Source organism: Rhinopithecus roxellana, chromosome 17 (genome assembly GCF_007565055.1).
Source record: "Rhinopithecus roxellana isolate Shanxi Qingling chromosome 17, ASM756505v1, whole genome shotgun sequence".
NCBI classification, from domain to species: Eukaryota; Metazoa; Chordata; class Mammalia; order Primates; family Cercopithecidae; genus Rhinopithecus; species Rhinopithecus roxellana.
The window spans coordinates 67498581-67513192 of NC_044565.1; the positions used below are offsets into that span (position 1 = coordinate 67498581).

The 14612-nt window shown below is 41.0% G+C and overlaps 1 protein-coding gene across 18 annotated transcripts in view; it reads right to left on the minus strand.

The window, feature by feature from the left end:
* Nucleotides 1–14612, minus strand: part of DTNB (dystrobrevin beta) — a 299924-nt gene that overhangs the window by 208188 nt on the left and 77124 nt on the right. For all 18 annotated transcript variants that reach the window (XR_004054289.1, XR_004054290.1, XM_010383016.2 and 15 more), the window contains exon 6: nucleotides 8098–8252. Coding sequence is in view for 16 of the 18 variants with exons in the window: in XM_010383016.2 (XP_010381318.1) it covers nucleotides 8098–8252 (155 nt within the window). In the remaining 2 variants the exon portion in view is untranslated. The remainder of the gene's footprint in view (nucleotides 1–8097; nucleotides 8253–14612) is intronic.

Sequence of the window (14612 nt, forward strand, 5' to 3'; positions counted from 1 at the left end):
GACTTAATTAACCATAATCCTTCGTGACATGTGAATTGGTCATACCAGCCTCTTGATGAACTGAAATTCCTTTCATCTATTCAGGGGAACTTGGCAGTTTAGTCTACCTTCAGATGCAATGCTTTAGTGTGACAAGAAATTATTTTGGTTGTATCTCAGTAATAAAAAATATATAGCTTCATCTATTTGGGGATATCCTCTTTTTTAAAAAGGCTCTATAAAGCCTCATTTAAAAAAAAAAGGCTCTGTAAAGCACCTGGTTGTTGCTTTGCAAAATAATACAGAATTCCTCCAATGCCGAATATTTGTTTCACTAACATCCAGTGTATTCCCCTCTATTCTGTCCATGCCTTTCTGCGTTTAAAACATTGTGTTTAATGCCAAATCCCAGTATACTCTTCTGAGAACTTTTTTTTTTTTTCTTTGAGATGGAGTCTCCATCTATTGCCAAACTGGCTGGCAGATCGTGCAGTGGCATGATCTCGGCTCACTGCAACCTCTGACTCCTAGGCTCAGGCGATTCTCTGGTCTCAGCCTCCCAAGTAGCTGGGACTACAGGTACATGCCACCATGCCCAGCTAATTTTTGTATTTTTAGTAGAGACGGGGTTTCACCATGTTGGCCAGGATAGTCTCGATCTCTTGACCCTGTGATCTGCCAGACGTGCCCTCCCAAAGTGCTGGGATCACAGGCATGAGCCACTGCGCCCGGCCTCTGAGAACATTTTAAATGACAACACATGTAGTGCCAAAAGTGGACACAACTCAGTTGAAGTGACAACAAATGATCAGCTATGATCAAGTTCACGCATGTGCAGGAAATCACAGCCCATCATAACCACGGCCTAACCAACTGCAATGGTGTGAGGTATCATTGGCTATATATCTCGACATCAGAAATATTAAGATGTGAAAAAGTATCTTCAAATCAATGAAACACTACTAATCCATACCAAAGTACACAGTAGCAAAGGGTTGCTAATGGAGATTATAAAATCTCCTTAATTAGAATACCTATGAAATAACACACATAGATACATGTGCCAGGCAATGCTTGCCAAACTCTATTCAATGTACAGGAAAACAAAGTCAGAACATCCAGAAGATGTCTCACTTCAAAGTGAGGAGAAAAGTCATTTCACTACATAGCTGGAGAGAGTATTTTGTCAAATGTAATCAGAGGACACCTCCAGGCATGAAATATTCTTGCTATTCTTAAAATTAACCAGCAATAGTATAATCCCATTTTTATACAATTGCCACTGCCTCAGTGAATCAAGGGAAATGTGGCATGGTGTCAAATAAAGTGTTATCAACAGTATCTCCTGCACACATTGATTGTAAGAACGTTATCTACTCTCCTATCTGCTCATTTCTCCTCCCTCTCTCTCCGTTCCTTACTTATTCAGTTTTCTTTTTCTTTTTTTTTTTCTTGAGATGGAGTCTTGCTCTGTTGCCCAGGCTGGAGTGCTGTGGTGCCATCTTGGCTAACCGCAACCTCTGCTTCCTGGGTTCAAGCGATTCTCCTACCTCAGCCCCCTGAGTAGCTGGGACTACAGGCGCCTGCCACCACGCCTGGCTAATTTTTGTATTTTCAGTAGAGACGAGGTTTCACCATGTTGGCCAGGCTGTCTTGAACTCCTGACCTCAGGTGATCCACCCGCATCGGCCTGCTGGGATTACAGGTGTGAGCCCACCGTGCCCAGCCTCAGGTTTCCTTTTCATAAAGATAGGCATCAAATTAAAAATTGCCTGCAAGGTGGGTTGAACTCTTCAAACTAAAGTCAATATTGTTACAGGATTCCTGGGGTGATGCTTTTCCGCTGGAAATCTCTGTGGCCAGTGGCACCTTTGCCCGAGTTTTGCTTGGGCCCACTGGACTCGTTCCGCCCACTTGGCCTGGCAGGCTGCACTTGGCTCACACTATCAGCCTGGATCCCACGCCTGCCAAGGGTGAGCCAGGCGCAGAGCAGTGAAGGGAGTGTGAGGGAGTGTGGGGTCCGGCCACTATGCACAGCCAGGCATTCCAGCTGAGGGGGAGCAGGCAGCTCCAGGCACCAACAAGGGCGGTGGCTCTCTGTGAGGCTGCACTGGACCAGGCGTACTGCAAGCTACTTCCACAGCTGGCACCAGCGAACACGGTGGCACCCAGAAGCTTGGAGATGCCAGGAACCGCAGAGCCCCAAGGAGGGTGTTACAGCCCTGGCTTGGGGAGCTCCTACGTTTAGACTCCTCAGAGGGGTACAGCTCTTTTCTCCTTTCTTCTTCTTGTTGCCCAAAACATGGCAAGCAAGGGGCATATTTCAGCCCTGTTTGTGTTACAGCTCTTTTAGACCTGCCATTTTGTGGGTCCCGAGTTCTTGTCCTGTACCCAGGAAGAATGAGGTATGTGGACAAGTGGAGGGTAAGCAAGGCAAAGAGGAGCTTTATTGAGCAATAGAAGAGTTTGGAGGAGACTCACGGTGGGTAGCTCCTCTCCAGAGTCAGAGTGTCCCGACAAGTGTTCAGCTCTCGGCAGAGAGGAGATCCTGGAGTGGGTAGCTCCTCTCTGCAACTGGTCGTCTGGACGTCTCTTCAGTTCTCAGCAGAGAGAAGACCCTGGCAGGGTAGCTCCTCTCTGCAGCTGGTTGTCCCATCATCTCTTAAGCTCTTAACAGACAAGAGACTCTCGGGTGGGTAGCTCCTCTCCACAGCTGGTAGTCCCGTCATTTATTCGAGTTTGGTTGAGTTCAGGGCTTTTATGGGCCTTAAAGGGGAGGAAGTACATGCTGACTGGTCCATGGGTGGCCATGGGTGGGCCTGGAAAAAGCACAAGTTCTCACTCCAGTCCACAGGACTGGCAGCCGGACCCCCAGGCTTCAGGCCCTCCCTGGCTTGAAGGTGGGGCTTCACTGGGAACCCAGGCTCTTCTACCCAGGGGCCTGTCTGCCTCCTACTGTTCATGGCACCCAGGTGTTCATGCCAAAGGGCAGCTGCAGGCCAGTGCCAAGATGCCCTCAGCCCTCCGTGGCCTTCCTCCCATGCCTGTCAGTGCCCAAAGTCTGGGAGGGCTGAGGTGGCAGGGGCCGGCATGTCAATGCTGCCCCAAGTGTGTGCACACCCGGCCAGGCTGCAACAGTGCCCGAGCTTGGCCTGAGCCTCGCTCTGACACTGGAGCAGGTGTTGGGAGCAGGGAGAGGCCAGGCAGTGGGAGCAGACACCTCCAAGCCTGCGGGGACAAGGGCAGCCTTCCCAGGCCCCTGACAGTGCCGAGATGCCCGGTCTGCAGCCATGGCTTGACTGGCTGCAGCTGCGCCCAGGGAAGGCGAAGCTCCCACCCTGTCAACTGAGAATAGGGTGGAGCTTCGGCCTGTTCCTGGCTCCCGCCAGCTCTATGGAGCATGCAGCCCTGTCCCACCGCCTCCCCAATGCAGCCAGCATCGTGGCAGTGGCCGTTCTAGATGGGCCACAGATGCCATCAATATGAAGACCTAATAAATAACAAATAGCATCTCCTTTCTAAGGAGAAATATTGTACTTTCCAGAACCCTAAAGTTTGGAAACTTTGGGGAGAAATTTAAATACATGTACTGCTTATTTTAAGTAACTTTTAAGCCTTGAAAGTCAGTTAGTTTGTAAACCCTGAAGAATGTTAATATATCTGGGCTACTCACCAAAGTATTAGTCTTGGGGTATTATAACAGTCCTGTACTATGTTCAGATAATAATCACAATCACAAATTTGCAATGACAATGTTTCTAGTATCACAATTCTTAAAAATAGATCAAAGTAGAGAGAATAGTATAATATGCCCATCCCAGCCAGGCACATTGGCTCATACCTGCAATCCCAGCCCTTTGGGTGGCCAAGGCAGGAGGATCACCTGAGATCAGGAGGTCGAGATCAGCCTGGCCAACCTGGTGAAACCCCATCTCTACTAAAAATACAAAAATTAGCTGGGCGTGGTGGCAGGCACCTGTAATCCCAGCTACGTGGGAGGCTGAGGCAGGAGAATCGCTTGAACCTGGGAGGCAGAGGTTGCAGTGAGCCAAGATTGTGCCAATGTACTCCAGCATGGGCAACAGAGTGAGACTCCATCTCAAAAAAAAAAAAAAAAAAAGCCTATCCAGCTTCAACAGTTCTTAACATATGACTAATTTGGTTTCATTTTTGCTTTTACTTTCCCTCCAACCTTCATTATTTTGGGGCAAATTCCAGACATACTATCTCTTAAATTAACTTTTCTCCAATTTTTTTAAAATAATGGACATCCAGGATGCTTCCAGTTTGGGACCAGTATGAATACAGTTGATAAGAGCACTCCTGGAAAGTCTTAAAACCTAGGATTAGGTTTTAATTTAATTGCTAGGTCATGAGGAGGTGTCAGATTAGTTTTATTAAGAAACCACCAAGGCTTCTTGCAGTTTGTTGAGAGTATTGGATGCTCCAAATATCTTTACCAATACTTGAAATCAGTATTTAATTTTAGCTATCCTAATAGATGGGTTCTGCTGAATTAACTTATAAACATATTTTATTTCTCTTTTGTTTTAAAAACAACTAAATTACATAATCCACAGACCTTATTTTGGGTTAGTTTTCCAAGCCAAAAAAAAAAATGTGTTTTAAAAAAGAATTAAAACTATATTTAAATAAACCAATGTGTAATTCTCTTCATATCATTAAAAAAAAAAGCATTTCTGCTGTAATGTGTTACATTAAGAAAGAAGCTAAAATTTCTTTACATCAAAATGCTATAATGGAAAGGCATGCAGAGTACAACACTGTAGACTTAAAAATCATAAGGTATATGAGGAAAACAGAGTTGGAACAACCACTAAAAATCTAGATGGCTTTGTAAATAGAGGACAAACAAAATAATCGGCCCAACTAAATCACCCCCAGGAGCATGCACTGGAGTCACTGTCAGATGGTGTCTTTCCGCCTTCAATCCTGAGTCACTGATTTCCTTCTTCATGAGACAAGCACACAACTTCCAAAACAGATCGATTTCATCAAAACTAGGTATCAGATCCAGGGGAAAGCTTAATTCTGTCCATCGATCATGTGAGCACAGGAGGCAAAACGTCTTCACAGCCTCTTCATTCAGCTGCAGCTTCATCATCACAGCACCAAAGTGAAGCAGCTCATGGGTCCTTGAAACCAGTCACTTCTCTCCCTAAAGGAAGGTACTGCAGGATTTTCACCCTCTTTCTTAAAATAGTCATACTTTCTCTTTAATTGTGATAACTTTTTTATTCAGCACAGAACATCAAAATGCTGGGGAAAAGTGCATATGAAAAAACAACGCAATTTCTAATTTGTATCAACATTGTTTTCTATCTGATGACATACAAGCTGATTCCCATTAAGGAAACACATACTGAAGCAAAACAAACTGGATGAGAAAAGCCCATTTTCAAAAAGGAACGAAAAACTCATTGAATTTAACTCTTGCAGCATGAAACTTTGTCCAAGCTGTCTCATTTCTTGGTCAATATATCAGTATATTCTATGAGTGATTTCTATTTCCTCTGAGGGTTTGTTTTTTAACATTTTCATGGACTGGGATAAACTTCTCTTTTCCAAATTTGACACATTCAAAAACGTAGGTTGATTTTTTTTACAGGAATATGAATGAAGCAGGTAAAAAGTAATGATCACGTTGTGAGTTCAAATGTATGTCATAAGGTTAATTTGCAGAATCCTAGATAGCATTCTTAGAATTAACAACTGTACTTTTTAAAATTTCTTCAACATTTTAAACTGTTATTCCAACACCAGATTCTCATTGGAATACTCACGTTGCAATTAAATTAAAGATTAGGTTTAGTACCCCACATAACTGTCATCCATTTCTCAACGTTCATCACTGAATAGTTCTTTGTGTAAATTCCCTTCCCCATTCCAGTATGGTTTTGCTTAAGAATACCATTCCAGAACTTGATCCATTTTTAGCCTGACCTCCAGGAAGCATCTTGTGTGAAAAGCCATGTGAACATCATATACAAGATTACCCAGAATATTGTGTGGGCCACCATGGAAGGTGATGATACCTCTAAAGCAGCAGCAGGAGCAGCAGTGAGACAGGCTGTGAGCTGTGACTTCATCATACTCATCTTCACTTACATCCCTGAAGGGCACATTAATACCTGAAGGGCATTCTTGTACCAGGATTATGTATAGACAACCTCACATCATTTGAAAACATGTATTTGGAGGGCGGAGCGGGGGGGAATGTGAACTATGTTTCATTAGAATAAACTGAAGCACAGAGATATTTTTAATATGCTAAAAGCTTGTGCTGATTGCCATTTATGCTGAAAGAAAAAATAAATAGTGCATACAGGCAAATCTGCACAAAACCAATCAGGCAAAGTGTGCACAAATTTGGGAAGAATATCTCCTCAGATGTTACTAAAAATAATTCTCCATTATCATGGGTGCCACCTTCAATGCTAAAGCTGAATGACCTCTAAAGAAACTAAAAACTATTTGAAAGTCTGAATTCAAATAACCATGAATTCTTAAGTTAAAATGTAAAAAAGTATGTAGGTGGGGAGGGGGCCCTGTGTGTATGTGTTTTTCATTCTTTTTTGAATCAGAGTATCACAGGTCAGGAGGACCTAGTTTACAACATCCTTTCAGTTCTCAAACCTTTAAATGTGTTCCTTTTATAGTTTAGCTTTTTATCTTTCAACAATTTTCAGACTTACAAAAAGGTTATCAGATTACCAAAAAATTCCCATTTCCCCTTAACCAAGATTCCTCAAATGTTAACACTGCAGAAGGATGCTCCTTTATCCTTAAATAGTTCAGATCAAATTTTTTAAAACACAGGACATGCTCTTAAATAATTACGTACAAATACCAAAATCAGGACGTTAACATTCATAGACACAATACTATGATCCAGTCTATAAACTTTATTTAGATTTTTCCAATTGTCCCAATAACGTCCGTTATAGCAACAGAAAATTCTGGCTTGTGAGTTCATTCAACTTTTCATGTCTCTTTAAACTCTTTTTACCTAGAACATTTCTTCCTCTTTTTTAATCTTTCCTATTATTGACACTTTTGAAGCGTAAGGGCCAGTTAGGTTGTAGAAATTCCTTCGTTGGAGTTTGTCTGATATTTCCTTGGGATGAGATTCAGCTTATGCTTTCTTGGCAGGAGTTACCGGAGAAGTGATATTGAGTACTTCTCAATGCGTCCTATCAGGAGGCAGGCGGTATCAGTTTATCCCTTTAGTGGTGACAGGGATTTTGATCACTTGGTAAAGTGATATCTGATCAGCTTCTCCACTGTAAAGTTACTATGTTCTTTTTGTAATTAACAAATATCTTATGGGGAGATACTTTTAGACTATGTCAATATCCTGTTTCCATTAATTTTATACCTATTAGTTTTAGCAAAGTGTCTTTTAATTCCTTTCCAGAACTTTCTAGGTAAGTTTAACATTAAGCTTCTTTTATCTAATCTCTACCTTAACAAATGGATGCTGCAGCCAGTGTCTATCCTCTGGCTGAGGCATGGACACTGGCTGTAGCATCCATTTACTAGGTGTAGACAGTTCTCTGAAGCATGGTTAAGATTTCAGGAACACATTCATTCCAGCCTCTTGGTCAAAACCACCAGAAGGAAATAAAATCCATCTTTTTCTAACATGAAAATGGTAGTGTACCCTTGAGGGATTTTATACTGGCAGGTGAGAGCTGTATAGTGTTCCCTGTCTCCAGCACTCAGGAAACAATGCAGTACAGTTACATCGTTTTATATCAAGATTCCCTTATCTCATGGTTTCAAGAAGTCCTCTGAAAAAGTAATATATGTCCTGTAGCAAAAATGTACACACTTGTTCTTAAACATTTTTCTTTAAAATATTTCATTTTTTTCCGAAAAGACACCCCCCCCCGCCCCCAGTTCCCCCATAAAAGAGTCTTCAGGTGAATTTTTACCCACCGGTTTTACTCATCCACTCCCACCACCACCTTTAAAGCTTTTTTCCTCCCCTACTCAAGACCTTACTAGACTGGAAGCAATCTGGCAAAATCTGCTAGAAGGTGAAGAGAGGGAAGAGCGCCCTTCTAGCCCTAGATTCTATAAAACTGTCCTTACCTGCTGTGGAAAACAGGTGCGGACTGAGTGCTCTGTGTAACCAAAAGATGGCCCTTCAAAGACAGCTGTTGGGAGCTTCAGAACTTCCTTCAGAAACTGGTCAAACTTGCTAAATATCATTAAGCCATTGGAATCTGACATCTGGGAGAAAACATCTATGAGAACAAAACCAAATAAAGTCAAGCTATAAGGAAATATCAGCTTTTTATAAATGGCTCTATGTCATTTGTATACCAAACAAAAAGTATCATTAAAAAAGTATCATAAAATTATTGTGACTTTTAATTAATATTAAAACTATTCTCATCCTTATTAACACTGTGTGGCTACCCTGCAGAGGAGGCCCCTCTCTTCCACTCACTTAATATTCAACCTAAACATTAAATCAAACAACCATTCATGTATGACTACCCTACTATTTTTGAGTGTTTAAAACTAGATGATATATAACTTTTATTTATTTATACCTTTGTTCCAAGAATTTGCAGCAGCATATCTTCATCTCTTAGTATCGCCACATGTGTTTATATAAGACATATGTATGACTGAGTATATAAACATATTAGCATCTTGGTGATAGGGTATGAAAGAAATTGTATTATACTTGTATATTCTATACTGATGACGTAATGCATGCCTGTGAAAGAACACATCTGAAGGAGCCATAGAGAATATTTAAAATATTTATCTAATGAGTTCCAAAGCAGAATAAAAATAATTCATCTAAACTCTTCTATTCCAAGACACTGTGATACTGTAAGACCCTATTTTTATATTAAGTCAGGTCAAGCAGATGAGAAAGAAGCTTCCAGTAATACTACCACAACTTTATCTGCTTGCAGGGAGTTCCTGTCTCCAATCATTCCTCTCTTCTCATCCATAGTTGGGGAGTAAAAGAAAACTAGAAGTCAAAACCATTTGACAAAGAAATGTGAATGGTAGAAAACTAGGCAGTTTTTCAATCCATTGAACTTCCTTACAAACAAATTAGTAAGCCAGATATGCACAGAAAAATCATTTCCTGAGGACTTTTCAAACACAGCATTTTGAAGATTCATCCAGCCTGGGCAACATAGTGAGACCTCATCCCTACAAAAAAATTTAAAAAATTAGCCAGGCATAGTGGTGTGCACCTGTAGTCCCAGCTACTCAGGAGGCTGGGGTGGGAGGACTGCTTCAGCCCAGGAGGTCAAGACTACAGTGAGTTGTGATACCGTGATCACACCACTGCACTCCAGCCTGGGACAGAGTGAGACCTTGTCTCCAAAAAAAAAGAAAAGAAAAGAAAATTCACATTTTATATATTCACAATGAAGAGGTACAATAGAGATCTATACCTGTTTAACAGACATATGTAATATACATATATGCATTACTTTTTGGGTTCAATTTTGGGGAATTTATACTGAAGCATCAGGTTAAAAAATTTTTAAACACACTAATTAAAGAAAGGTAAAATGTTAGGTTATCGATCCACAGGGTAAGTTTTAAGCCATTAGAAAAGAAGAAATTACCAAAGGAATGAAAATATTCAGTGTGAACTCTCATAATTGCTGCTAGTTTACAGTTGATGGAAAAATATTAAATACCTATATGGGGGGAAAAATCCAGCAAGAGACTAAAAGATGGCCCTAGTAGAAAGCAAAATAAATTAATTAACAAATACATATTAAGTTCCTATTATGTGATCCAAGTGCAAGCACTGTTAGGTGTTTAGAAGCACAACAAAGAAATATGACAGATGGTCCTTATCCCCCAAGAAACTTTCAGTGTAGCTGGAAAAATAAGATACACTTGAAACAAAGAAGAATTTGAGCTGACCACAGAAAAAATAGAGGCAAAAAGATACATGTTAAGCCCCACCATGTGCTAGGCACCACTACAGTTAACTATGCTGAGTTTGCCAGTAGCCACGTTATCCTCTTCTTCCTTAGTAACAAAACACTAATTTTACTTTGTGCAGGAATGTACCAACTAACAAGCTGCCAGTTCCCAGCAAGTAGTGGTCATGTGACTAAGTTCTAGCTAAAATGAGCTTGTAAGCAGAAGGGGTGTAGGGGACTTCCAGAAGGCTAGGTAAACAAACCTAACTGAGCTGAAAAGCAGGCCACTTTTTCCTTATTCTCTCCTTCCTTCTTCTATCTGGAGTGCAGCTATGAGAGCTGGAGCTCCAGCTGCCATCTTGGACTATGTGGTAATCTCAATCTTGATATAGAAATCACACTAGAATGGTAGGGGGAAAAAAGTGTGAATCCCAGATGAACATGAAGTTACCATACTGGCCCTGGACTACCCACCTCTGGACTTCTTTTATGTGAGAGAAAATTAAACTTCAACTTTGTTTATGAGACTATTATTCTGGGTTTCTGCTCTCATGCAACGAACTCTAATACTAAGCATTACTCTACTATTACAGCTTAGAAAGGTTAACTTGCTTAAGGTCAAAAAGTTAAGAGGCCAAATCAAGTTTAAACCCACACCTATCTGACTCCAAAATAAAAAGCATTACACCACACTCCTTCAAAATATAATTTACAATAGATACAAAAACACATACGAAGGAGCTGTCAAGTTCGAAAAGAAAGAAATTTAGAAGCTAGGCCTTGAAAGAGAGGATCTGGAATGATGGGGCCAAAATAGGTTGAGGATAGGGACTGGGGGGCACTAAAGAAGAGTAGGATAAAAGTCTCTATGACAGGAATGTGCAGTGTGTACCTCTATACTGGTGATAAGCAGGAAATAGAGCATTGAAGAAAACATTCTATGACAGCCAATTTATATTGAGAAATAAAGAAAAACAAAGACTGAATAGGAAGAGTATTCCTGTTATAAAACAAAACGATGAAGGAGGGAAGCAATTTGGATTTAGCTTAAAAACTTCTAAGTAGAGATCAAATTTTTAGAAAGCTAGGTTTCAAGGCGATTAGACTGTTAATGACCAGCACACAATGAATAAAAGAAAAAGAATGAAATTGGAGACATCAGCTAGGAAACCTTGTAAACAATGCACAAAGGAGGTGGGGGAAGCCTGGATTACAGTAGTGACAGTGTGTGCAGGGACAGGGGAGGCCAAATCCAAGGCATTTCAATGCAAGGAACTGCAGTTGATGGCAAACTAGATTACAGAATAAAGGAAGTTTAAAAGTTAGGATTCTTTTAAGTTTCTTGCTTGGGAAAATGCTGACAAATCCCAATTGACATAAGCAAATCGAATATAAAGATATTACACTTAGCTTTGAACATAACTGTTTGAAATAACTAGCAATTTTTTTTAAGACGGAGTCCCACTCTGTCACCCAGGGTGGGGTGCAGTTTTGCGATCTTGGCTCACTGCAAGCTCCGCCTCCCGGGTTCACGCCATTCTCCTGCCTCAGCCTCCCGAGTAGCTGGGAATGCAGGTGCCTGCCACCACGCCCAGCTAATTTTCTGTATTTTTAGTAGAGACGGGGTTTCACCGTGTTAGCCAGGATGGTCTCAATCTCCTGACCTCATGATCAGGCCGCCTCAGCCTCCCAAAGTGCTGGGATTACAAGCGTGAGCCACCGCACCCGGCCCAAACTAGCAAATTTTTTAGTGGAACTACCCTGCAGACAGTTAGAAATAATATTTGACCACAGCTCTAGACTGCAGATAGAGAACTTTGAAAATGTTACCAATGATATGAATAAATGATGCTCTTCGAAGGAGGGAAGAACATAAATGGTTTAACCTCTAAATAGCTGGCTGCTGATCAGGCATGGTGGCTCACACCTGTAATCCCAGAACTTTGGGAGGCCCAGGCAGGAGAATCGCTTGAGCCCAGGAGTTCAAGGTCAGCCTGGGCAACATAGCAGGACCTCGTTTCCACAAAAAATTAGCTAGGCGTGGTGGCAGGCGCCTGTAGTCCCAGCTACTTGGGAGACTGAAGGGGGAAGACTGCTTGAGTGTAAGAGTTGGAGGCTGCAGTGAGCTCTGATCATACCACTACACTCCAGCCTGGGTAACAGACCAAGACCCTATCTCAAAAATAAATAAACAGCTGGCTGCTATTCTTACAAGGAGGAAAATAATCATTCATTAAAGATGAATGAAAACAAAGGGTCAACATGGGAGGTGGCAGACACTGCCAGGTGCCTCAGTATCTTCTTCCCTTTCTTGCTCACTAGCTGAGCCCGACTGCTGGGAATGGCTTGTGCCACTTAACAAATGACTTCTCAGCCTCCTTTGCACATTGCAATGCTGGAGTCAATTTCTGGAAAACCCTCTGCTTTCCTAATAGAGGCACCTCCTTCTTCCTTCTGCCTGGAGTAAGTACAGAGGCCTGAGATACGGCAATTATCTTTTGATCCTAAGGAAGAAAGCCATATGGCAGAAGGAAGACGGGAAGAAATGAAGTCTGTGATGACAACCATAAGTCAGGGTAGCAACTTTGAACTTATCAGCCTTTGGACTTATTTTTACATGAGAAAAATAAATCCTAATGTGCTTAAGCCACTGTCAGTCAAGTTTTCTATCGCCACTCTGTGTATTCATAACTGAGTAACTAATGAGTAATTAACCTGTGGCCACTAATGGTGGGAATATTCAGGACCAGCGACTTTTAGCTTCCAAGTACATGAAAACATATATGTATAGCTTCACAATCACAAAAATGTGTATGTATACACCCACACCAACGAATCTATACCTAACCCATTCAGAGTAATAAAAAGGAGTGACTGGATAGTAAAATGACAAACCACTCCCACAAACAAGTATTATTTCAGTTATACTTAGTTACTATGTCATATGAATAGACTCAAAGTAATAAAAAAATTTTTATTCATAAGAAACTATAACAAGCCCATATTACAGTAAGAGAAGTAGAAACATGTCTATTTGTTTTAATGAGAGATACTGCTAGACCCCAAAATTGAAGGCACAGTGAAGTAATTCATCACTTCTTGAGTTATTGGTTTAAAACAACTTTTTTATGAATAGGCTTATCTGTAAGAAAAACAATTTTACAATGATTGCTAATTCTTAAACCTTAAATGAAGTTTAACAATCAACCTAAGTTATTGTGATTTACCTATGTATATATAAAAGGATCTTATCAAAGAAGTGACTAAAATAATAAAATTTAATGAAAATATTTTAAAAATTAAACTAGTACTCTAATTAAATAAAGCCCTAAACCCTCCTGGCATTAAGGGACTAAATTACTTACCAGATCCCCAGTTAATTTCCCCAGTAATTCTCTTTCTATTTATACACCTCTGAAAGTATGCTAATTCCCTAATAGCTATTTCCAGCTAAAAAGGAAGCTTTCTCCCTTGTGAAAAACCCAAAATCAAGTCCTTAAACATACATGTGTGCACAATTTTAAAAATATTCTATAATATCTTTTGTGTAATAAGCAAAATAATGCTACTGGGCCACCATCATCACATATGTTTTGATTTTTTCCTGGTGATAATGACCCTGGTTTTGCTGGCTGGATCTATCCATCTATTTCAACTCCCCTTTCATCCCCACACGACTAGCCACATGCTTTTTTTGCAAGATGACAGGGCTATTGAGACTGAAGAAATGAGTCTATAAACAGAAAAGCCATTTTCTTTTACATGTTTGCTTTCCCTGGCAAATGACTCTCATCTCCTGTCATCTTTCTACCAGCTCAGCAACCTAACCCACTAAACCATGCACACACATCTGTATGTTGATAAATACCTAAACACAACTAGGCCCGAGTGCATACTGTAGTTCGAAACTTATTAATATGCCACTGGCCAGGTGCGGTAGCTCACGCCTGTAATTCCAGCACTTTGGGAGGCCAAGGCGGGCGGATCAGCTGAGGTCAGGAGTTCAAGACCAGCCTGTCCAACATGGGGAAACCTGGTCTCTACTAAAAATACAATAATTAGTCAGGCATGGTGGCGCACGCCGGTAGTCCCAGCTACTTGGGAAGCTGAGGCAGGAGAATCGCTTGAACCCGGGAGGTGGAAGTTGCAGTGAGCCGAGATTGCAGCACTGCACTCTAGCCTGGGCAACAGAGCGAGACTCCATCTCAAAAAAAAAAAAAGAAACTCATTAATATGCCACATCATTAAGCTGCAATGAGGCTGGAGGGTGGGAGTCTGTATGCCTTGGGCTTCTGGTGTTGATTCAGCCAGGAACTACCTGAGACAAGGCTCCAGACCTCCTTTGGTTTTTGTTTTCCTTTTTCTTCTTTTTTCCCCTTTATTCATAAAATACACATTTAAGGCTTATCTCTTACTTTCTTCCATTTCTAAAACATTTTGGTTATCTGAAAAATGTAAATATAGCCATCACTCATTCAGATTAAACAGTCACTTCCATCTACTGAGGAGAAGGGATGGTTAACAGAAACCAGTGAAGATAATTATGCAACTATGGGTGGTTAAAAAACTACAGCAGAAGAGTCTAAATTCTGAACAGGTGAAACTGTTTAACTATAACTTCAAAGGGAGGCCCTTCTACAGTCTGCTAATGAAACATCAAGGAAGCAAACAGTTGAAACCTCAGTAGGAATA